The sequence below is a fragment of the Octopus sinensis genome, linkage group LG20 (assembly GCF_006345805.1).
Source record: "Octopus sinensis linkage group LG20, ASM634580v1, whole genome shotgun sequence".
NCBI classification, from domain to species: Eukaryota; Metazoa; Mollusca; class Cephalopoda; order Octopoda; family Octopodidae; genus Octopus; species Octopus sinensis.
Window position 1 is genome coordinate 32718667 of NC_043016.1, and position 10543 is coordinate 32729209.

Sequence of the window (10543 nt, forward strand, 5' to 3'; positions counted from 1 at the left end):
AATAATAATAATAATAATAAATATAAGAAGAAGAAGAAGAAGAAGAAGAAGGAATAATAATAAAGAAAGAATAATAATGAAATGTAAATTGACAAACCTTTATTACAGAGAAGTCCCCCCCAATTCCTAGCACAGTTACATTCCCAAGGTTCTCTACAGGTGCCGTGCATACAGCCTGGATAAAGACTGCATTGATCACAAAGTGGTCCTTGCCAACCATCTGTACAACTGCAAAGAGAAATAAATAAATGCATGAATACATAAATAAATAACACAAACAAAGAATAAAAAAATTGAATTTTAAAAAAAATTCTCAAACATAAACTTTAAAACAGGTATAAATTTTTTATGTATATATATAGATACATACATACACTTGTAGATATGTATTTGCTTGCGTGTGTGTGTGTGTTGTTAGCAACAGAAGCTTAATTAGTTCAGAATAGCATTCTATATACATGGATATGTTGTAGAAAGCCACAGCACTGTGCTGTTCATATTGAGGAAAGACATCATATAGCCATATAGTGCTAAGAAAGCAATATATACGTAATGTACATAAATCTCTGTCGATTCACCAGAAGTGATAAAATACAGGATTCAATACACAAGTAAAGTATTCTTTAATAATGTGTATGGATGAGGATGTGGAGGCACATGGCCTAGTGGTTAGAGCAGCGGACTCACGGTTGAGGGATCATGGGTTCAAATCTCGGACTGGGCGATGTGAGTGTTTAAGGCAGAAGGTAATGGTGAATTTCTGCTGACTCTTTTGCCACAGCTTTCTCTCACTCTTTCTTCCTGCATCTTGCAGCTCACCTGCGATGGACTGGCGTCCCGTCCAGGTGGGGAACCTATATGCCAAGGAAACTGGGAAACTGGCCCTTATGAGCCAGGCGTGGCTCGAGAAGGAACAAACAATGGATGAGGATAGTTGCATAAAGAAGTGCTGAGCTCTAATTGTGGAGAGTAACCCAGGAAGATGTGGGATAAAGTGGTGAGAAAGGATCTTCAAATGCTGGGCCTCATTGAGGAAATGACAAGGGACTGGGAGATGTGATGATTTGCTGTACTTGATAAGACAAGTCAAGCTAAGCAGAATTGCTGTCTTCTACACATTCAAGCTTGTCCTTTCAGGTGCTGGTGCCACTTGTAAAGCACCTGTGCCAGTACTGTGTAAATGCAACTGTACAGGTGGCACATAAAAAGCATCCAGTACACTCTGTTAAGTGATTGGCATTAGGAAGGGCATCCAGCCATAGGAACCATGTCACAACAGACAATTGGAGTCTGGACAGCTTGACTGGCCAGCTCCATTTCAAAACATCCAATCCATAGCCAGCATGGGAAATGGACATTAAACAATGATGATAATGACAACTAAGATAACTGAAAGGCTCTAATTTCCTGTACTCAGTTATTCATTTCCAATCATCAGCTGGTAAATTGACCCTGTTTTCTTATGAATGGTGAAGCTTTTGTTTACAATCAAAGCACCATCACATGAGTACTGTGGCCATGGTGGGTGGGGCACCACCTTCAAGGGTTTTGTTAATCAATCTGTAATGGCACTTATTACAGATTGGCATTTGATTGATCGTAATTTGTTGAACCAAAGTTATGGACTTGGCAAAACACAACATAAACAACTAGAATAAACGCAAACATGCAAAAATGCACACACACACACACACACATAGAGTTTGACCTAAAGCTATGATGAAAGATATTTGCTCAAGTGAAATAGAATGGAGCCAAATTTAGGAAATAGTGGTTCTGAGACTAATTTTTTAACTTGACAACCAAAATTTCAGGTTTTCTGCCTATAGAAGAAATTATTATCATTATTTCTATTTAAGGCAGTAGGCTGGCAGAATTGTTAGCATGCTGGCTAAAATACTTAGTGCTGTTTTGTCTGCTGCTACATTCTGAGTTCAAATTCTGCCAAGGTCAACTTTGCCTTTCATCCTTTTGAGGCTGATAAATTAGGTACCAGTTGCATACTGGGATCAATGTAATCGACAGGACCCCTCCTCCTAAATTTCAGGCCTTGTGTCTACAGCAGAAAGAATTATTATTATTATTATTATTATTATTATTATTATTATAATTATTATTATTAAGGGGCTAGCGTCGCTGTTTGGTGAAGAAGTTTGCTCTCTAATGGCATGGTACTCGGTTCAGTCCCATTGTGTGGCACCTACGGCAAGTATTTTCTACTAAATAACCCTGGTCCAGCCAGTTCATGTTAGAGTATTTGGGAGTTGGAAATTAAAAGCTCATCATAATCAACATCATCATCATCATTATCATCAATATCATTTAACATCCATTGGAGAACTACACCATGCTCTAATGTCTGCTATGGCTGGATCCCCCCCCCCCGCCCCAACAGCAATCACTTTATAGAGGGTACCAGTGTCATAGAGGGTACTGGTGAGGTTGCAATGTAACTCACAAGATGAAAGGGAGAGCACTTTACATTAAGCTGGCAGAATTGTTAGCACGTCGAGCAAAATGCTTAATTCCACTGAGGTCTACTCAGCCTTTCATTCTTTCGGAGTCAATAAAATAAGGACCAGTTGAATGCTGGAAGGTCAGTGTTATATCAACTTACACTCCTTGTCTGAAACTGCCGGCCTTGTGCCAAAATTTCATATCAATATTGTATACATACATATTGTAAAAAGCATCCAGCCCACACTGTGAAGTGGTTGGCATTTGGAAGGGCATCCAGCTGTAAAAAAAAAACATGCCAGAACTGACCTCACATGCATTGGTGGCACATAAAAAACTCTCAATCCACTCTGTAGGGTGGTTGATGTTAGGAAGGGTATCCAGCCATAGAAACCATGCCAAAATGGATACAGTAGTCTGGGGCAATGTTCTACCTGGCTGGCTCCTGTCAAACCGTCCAACCCATGCCAGCATAGAATGTGGATATTAAACGATGATGACGATGATGATGACATATCATATACACATATGTATGTGTGCATGTATGCATAGATGTATGTATATATGTTTTTGTCACCCTGTTTTAATGTGTGCTAATTCTAAGCAAGAAACAGCATTCATACATATTTGATATCATTTGCTTTTGATTTTCTGGGGGAAAAAAAAACTCCATGTGCTGGGAAATATTCCCCTTGTTTGGAAAATAAGTGAGGGTTAGTAACAGTAAGAGCATCCAGTCAGGGAAGGAAAATCTGCTTCAATAAAGCTTTGTTCGGCCCATGCAAGTGTGAGGAAAGGGATTTAAAGACAATGATGAGATAATGACAATGATGATGATGATGATGATGATGATGATGATGATGATGGTAATGATGACACTTAAGGCGGCGAGCTGGCAGAAACGTTAGCACGACGGGCAAAATGCTTAGCGGTATTTCGTCTGCGTTACGTTGTGAGTTCAAATTCCGCCGAGGTCGACTTTGCCTTTCATCCTTTCGGGGTCGATAAATTAAGTACCAGTTATGCACTGGGGTCGATGTAATCGACTTAATACCTATAATAATAATAATAATAAACATTGTGTACAGTGCTCAGGTGCACCACAACTCATCGAAAGTGTATATATAATCAGGTGTAGTTTCGACGGATTTCGGAAAGCATGAGGGCCTTAAAGGATGCAGTGTCATGGCAGTCAACAACTGACGCAGGCAGTTTATTCCATGCTTCAGCAACTCTGTCTGTCCTTGTTTGTCCCCTCTGTGTTTAGCCCCTTGTGGGTAATAAAGAAATAGGTAATGATGACACTGATAATAATGATGTCAATGATAATGATGATAATGGTGATGATGATGACAATAATGATGATGTTCCTGATGATAATAACGACTGATGATGCTGATGACGGCGACAATGTTGATGATGATAACAAGGATGATGATAATGATAACGATAATGATGAGGAGGAGGAGGAGGACAATGCTGCTACCGCTGACGATGATGATGACAAAGATGGCAGTAGTGGTAGTGGAGTCATTAATTAGATTTTCATTCCTTACCTCATTTATATACATATGACGGTTCTGACATGGCCAATAAATTCTTTGGAAATGGCAAATCTAAGTAATTTGCATTCCTTTTCCTGATATTGACAGAGTATTTCACTCTCATTTATATACATAGAATGTAAATATTTAAGTCTGCAAAAATTCAAAAAATTCTTAAGCATGATTCCAGTATCCTTATTTATTTCAACTGATCAAATTTTAAAAAAAATCTGGGACAACATTATCCCTAATTTAGTAATCTATTTTCTAAACTACCAAATTTGTCACCCTCCCTGCGCTCTCTCTTTGAATCTGTCTATATTTTACATTCTTTTAATTTTGCCATAGTTGGTACTCCAAAGCAATACTGCCCCAAGCAAGAACTACTTTGGAGTTCTTCATTTCTAATCTAAGAAACATCCGTCATACTTCCTCATTCTTCATTCCAACAGCAGCACCACCATCACCACAGTCTTCTCCTCCCCCTCCATTCTGTACACAGCTGTCACAGCCACCTGGGGTTCCGTATACAGTTTATGACCCCCAATGTGAAAACAAACTAATTCAATCATTTAGTTTTTTTTTTTTTTATTTACATGAGGTAATGGTGGTGGTGTTTCCAATTCCGAATCTGTATTCCATTGGGTTGGCAGGCATAGTTTCTCCAAGAGTTTGCAAGATTTAAAACTTTTGCAGCAATAACAGCAGACAAGGTTAGCCTCTACAGTTATTCAACCTGCTAGAAACAACAGTCAACTCTCTTCAAATAACATTCCACCATCTTGAAATAAGGAATGGAATGGACACATAGAATAACATAGCCTTATATATCCCTACAAAGATGGGATGGTCACATTTGGAATGCCTTTGATGTAATGCCTCCTACAAATGTGTACCCTAAGGTTCAAGAATTCAACAAAACTGACACTCCATCTGCTACAAGTGTTTCAGTTAATCTGATCAACAGATATGATTATACCTGTAAAGGGAACTGGTTGCTTCTTTACACTTTTGGGGTGCAACTTGGGTGCAACACAATTTCCTTTCTTTTTGTTTATAGAAACTACCAGTCAGGAACGAAACGCAAGTTTAAAAATATATATAATTCTTTATTTTCTTTGGTTCAACAATGAAACACGATGATATGCTGATATCCACCTAGTTCAACGCAACAAGGCTGAATTCAAACGTTTGTAAGCTTTACAACAATTCAGCAGCAGTAGAACAGGTTAAATCCTAAGCGTCTGGGACAGGAGAATAGGCTGATCACAGGTTTCAAAATATACGTCCTTTCTCTTCTATCGCCGTGTCTCAAGTCCCCGATGCTATTAAGGAACGCTATGGAATTTATTCTTCAGTCTCTAGCGCATGTGCATGAGGGAACTTCCTTATGCCTTTCTAGAAGGTTCCAGAAGGTTCCAACCCCGCACACGCACACTGAAGAAGGACGTTCCGCACAGGTACACTGAAGAATGACGTTGCGTGTGCGCACACTGGAACATGACGTCACTACAAAGGTGACATTCCACACATGCACACTGAAGAATGACGTTGCGTGTGCACACACTGGAATATGACGTCACTACATACCCTTAAATAAGTTCTCAGGGAGACTCAGCATGACACAGAATGTGAAAAGGTTGGCCCTTTTCAATTACAGGTACAACTCATTTTTGCCAGCTAAGTGGTCTGGAGCAACCAAAAATAAAGTGTCTTGCTCAAGGGCACAATTAGCCACTGGGAATCAAACTCATGAGCTTATGGTCTTGTGTTGAATACCCTAATCTAGTGTATTCTCACCCTTTTTATCCTTGTGTAACCCTTAAAATAAATTACATCTCTCAAGGAACCACTGCACAAAAAATTATATACAATATCTTTCTCATATTTTTCATCATAGTTCACATTGTAAATATATATGTGTGTGTGTATAAATATATGTGTGTGTGTATATATATATAATAAAATATTAGGGAGTAAATCCAAACTTACAGGGAAAAATCAGATTTAGGATTGAATCCAATTTTATAGTAAAATATTATATTATATTAAATTAGAGATAAAACCACTATTAGGCAAATCATACAATGAAAAACTTAAGCCAATACATAAGATTAATTAATTTATATTATTTAAATATATATCAAAATTATTAAAAAAGATAATTAATATAACACTACAATCGTTTCATGGCTGTTCAATTCTTAAAATTTTCGAGTTACAGTCATTCTTCAGGTGGTTTAAATATTTAACTTGGCGAGGTTTAATCAATGTATGATTTGCCTAATAGTGGTTTTATCTCTAATTTAATATAATATATATATATAATATATTTCTTATTTAAGGGTATGTAGTGATGTCATGTTCCAGTGTGCGCACACGCAATGTCATTCTTCAGTGTGCGTGTGCAGAACGTCACCTTTGTAGTGACGTCATGTTCCAGTGTGCGCACACGCAACGTCATTCTTCAGTGTGCGTGTGCGCAACGTCCTTCTTCAGTGTGTGTGTGCGGGGTTGGAACCTTCTGGAAAGGCATAAGGAAGTTCCCTCATGCACATATAATAATATAATATATATATATATATAACATAAAAGCAACATCCGTTCGTGTCCATTGCCAGCCTCGCGTGGCCCCCGTGCCGGTGACACGTAAAAGCACCATCCGTTCGTGGCCGATTGCCAGCTCTGTCTGGCCCCCGTGTCGGTGGCACGTAAAAGCACCATCCGTTCGTGGCCGTTTGCCAGCTTTGTCTGGCCCACGTGTCGGTGGCACGTAAAAGCACCATCCGTTCGTGTCCATTGCCAGCCTCGCCTGGCCCCCATGCCGGTGACACGTAAAAGCACCATCCGTTCGTGGCCGTTTGCCAGCTTGTCTGGCCCACGTGTCGGTGGCACGTAAAAGCACCATCCGTTCGTGTCCATTGCCAGCCTCGCCTGGCCCCCATGCCAGTGACACGTAAAAGCACCATCCGTTCGTGGCAGTTTGCCAGCTCTGTCTGGCCCCCGTGTCGGTGGCACATAAAAGCACCATCCATTTGTGTCCTTTGCCAGCCTCGCCTGGCCCCCATGCCGGTGACACGTAAAAGCACCATCCGTTCGTGGCAGTTTGCCAGCTTTGTCTGGCCCACGTGTCGGTGGCACGTAAAAGCACCATCCGTTCGTGTCCATTGCCAGCCTCGCCTGGCCCCCATGCCAGTGACACGTAAAAGCACCATCCGTTCGTGTCCATTGCCAGCCTCGCCTGGACCCCGTGCCAGTGACACGTAAAAGCACCATCCGTTCGTGGCAGTTTGCCAGCTCTGTCTGGCCCCCGTGTCGGTGGCACATAAAAGCACCATCCATTTGTATCCTTTGCCAGCCTCGCCTGGCCCCCATGCCGGTGACACGTAAAAGCACCATCCATTCGTGGCCGTTTGCCAGCTCTGTCTGGCCCCCGTGTCGGTGGCACGTAAAAGCACCATCCGTTCGTGTCCGTTGCCAGCCTCGCCTGGCCCCCATGCCGGTGACACATAAAAGCACCATCCGTAGAAACACTGCCAGATTCTGACTGGGCCTGACGAAGCCTTCCAGCTTCACAGACCCCAGTTGAACCGTCCAACCCATGCTAGCATGGAAAGCGGACGCTAAATGATGATGATGATGATGATGATATATATATATATATATATATATATATAAGATAGATAGATAGATAGATATACATACATACATACATATATATAATTATATATTATGAAATTAGCATTAGCTTATCTCACACTTTCTTGCGCAACCTCTAGAAACCTTGCAGAACCCTAGGGTCCTGGGGCACCTGGTTGTAAAACGCTGCCACAAAATCGTTACCTATCCATATAACTGTTTCCATTAGAATGTCATTCAAACTTGAGCACATTTTACCCCAATTTATTCAGTTTTAGAACTTGTCTAAGTTCCCTGGACATTAGTGTGTGGAGTCCTAGGACTCCTCAGTCCAGTTAACTAGTTTCCATGGCATTTATGTGACCAAGAGCAAGGCTTTCCACATGAACAGGACATCAGTTCATTTTTAGAGTTTCTTATTTACAAATGAGTGATGTAGAGGAATGTAAAATGAAGTGTTTTGCTTAAGAACACAATGCTATTTCTTTACTACCCACAAGGGGCTAAACACAGAGGGGATTAAACAAACGGATTAAGTCGATTACATCGCCCCCAGTGTATAACTGGTACTTAATTTATCGACCCCGAAAGGATGAAAGGCAAAGTCGACCTTGGTGGAATTTGAACTCAGAACGTAACATAAGACGAAATACGGCTACGCATTTCACCCAGCGTGCTAACGATTCTGCCAGCTCGCTGCCTAAAGAGCTCAATGCATCACCCGGTCTGGGAATTGAAAATTCAGACCTTATGACCATGGGTCCAACACCATACCCACTAAACCACGCTCCTCCACTTTCATTATTGTGAAAGAGTTGTATTTACTCACCTTTGGCTTTCTTGGCAATGCATAAAATTTCATCATGTGGTGAGGCTCCAGCCAGGGAGTGCAAGATGATTTTTTTTTTTTTTGGTAGTGGTGGAGAGTATCAAATTATGCCCTACTCTCTCCTCCTTACTCACCTGGCTCTGCATTGGGGTACTTGTACTTGTGGAAAGTTTCGGTTATGGACCAAATAGCAGACATGGTCCAATGGGTATGGCATGCAAGACTCAGAAGAACTGAAAGAAGCCCATTCTGTATATCCGAGACCCCCTTCTGTCACGACACAGACCATGGGATTGCACCTAGAAAGTTACCCTCCCAGGCACAAGTCCAGGTAAGGTTGTTTATGGAAGACCAGCAGTCACCCACACATACCGGCCTCCCCTCTCCATGCCACCAGTGTTATCCAAGGGAAAGGCAAAGGGGCCGATACAGTTTGGCACCAGTGACATCGCAACTCATTTCTACAGCTGAGTAAACTGGAGCAACGTGAAATAAAGTGTCTTGCTCAAGAACACAACATGCAGCCTGGTCCGGGATTTGAGTTCACAACCTCACGATCATAAGCTTGACACTCTAACCACTGAGCCTTCACCTATTCTATATATATACATACATACATATATATATATATATATATATATATATATATATATCTAAATGTGACTGTGTGGTAAAAAGCTTCCCAACCACATGGTTCTGGATTCAGTTCTATTGTGTGGCACCTTCGGCAAGTGTCTTCTTCCACAGCCTCAGGCTGACCAAAGCCTTGTGAGTGCATTTAGTAGATGGAAACTGAAAGCCCATCATATACATGTATATATTTATAGGTGTGTGTCTTTGTGTCTGTGTTTGTCCCACCAACCATTGCTTGACAACCAGTGCTGGTGTGTTTACGTCCCCGCAACTTAGCAGTTTGTCAAAAGTAACCGATAGAATAAGTACTAGGCTTACAAAGAATAAATGCTGGGGTCGATTTTTTTTTTACTAAAACCATTTACGGTAGTGCTCCAGCATGGCCACAAAATCAAATGTTTGAATCAAGTAAAAGAATATATATATACATGGGCGTGTGTGTGTTGCGTCTGTGTTTGTTCACCACCACAACCACCACCAGTATTGGTGTGTTTATGTCCTCTATAACTTAGCGGTTCGGCAAAAGACACCCATAGAATAAGTAGCAGGCTTAGAAAAAAAGTACTGGGGTCGATTCACCCAACTATAAATTCTTCAAGGCGGTGCCCCAGCATGGCCGCAGTCTAATGATTGCAAAAACAAGTAAAAAGTAAAAGAGTAAATTATAGAAGACCTCTGTCTCTTTTTTTAATTTTTTTATTACGAAGGTTGGAGCTTTATGTAGTTGGACCTTAATTGTTGATTACAATTTAAAATAAATTCAATATACCGAAATTGATAAACCAAAATTTAAGGACTAATTGAAAGCATTAAAGGAAGATGAGTAAAAATGAAGGGGTATTGACCAAAAAAAAAATGAAAACTCAAAAAAAGACATTTAGAATTATCTCCCTTACTCAAAAAGATGGAAGCTTTTTTTTTTTATTACGTATATAGTTAATCAACCTGTTAAAAATAGCAGCTAAGTCTCTCTTAAAATTCATATATTAAAAAACAATTGTAGAATAGATACGTTGTGAATGTGTGTACCTTATATAAAGTAGACTGGGAATTTAGGGTAAGGGGCAGCACATACACAAGCACATATATTAATCCTTATTATTGACAGTATCGTTAGCACACGGGGTAAAATGTTTAGTGGCATTTCCTCATTCTTCCCATTTTGAGTTCAAATTCCACTGAGGTAGACTTTACCTATCATCCTTTCTGGGTTGATAAAATAAAAACTAGTTAAACACTGGGGTCGATTTAATTCACTTAATTCCTCCCTCGAAATTGTTGGCCTAGCACCAAAATTTGAAATCATTATCATCGTTATTATTTTGGTTAGTCTCAGGTTTGGTTTTATTACTGGCAAGAATTATGTGGGAAGTGGATTACTACCGGTAACTTTGGGTATCCACAAGATCTCAGTTGCCTTTCAAGTGTTTAGAATCCTGAT

General features: G+C 40.3%; 1 protein-coding gene across 1 annotated transcript in view; it reads right to left on the reverse strand.

Annotated features, from left to right (window-relative positions):
• Positions 1-8527, reverse strand: part of LOC115222513 (protein jagged-1b-like) — a 35458-nt gene extending 26931 nt beyond the window's left edge. Inside the window, 2 exon segments of the mRNA XM_036511538.1 lie at positions 98-228; positions 8470-8527. Of these exon segments, the coding sequence (XP_036367431.1) occupies positions 98-228; positions 8470-8492 (154 nt within the window). The 5' untranslated portion in view covers positions 8493-8527.
• Positions 8528-10543: the final 2016 nt, after the last annotated feature.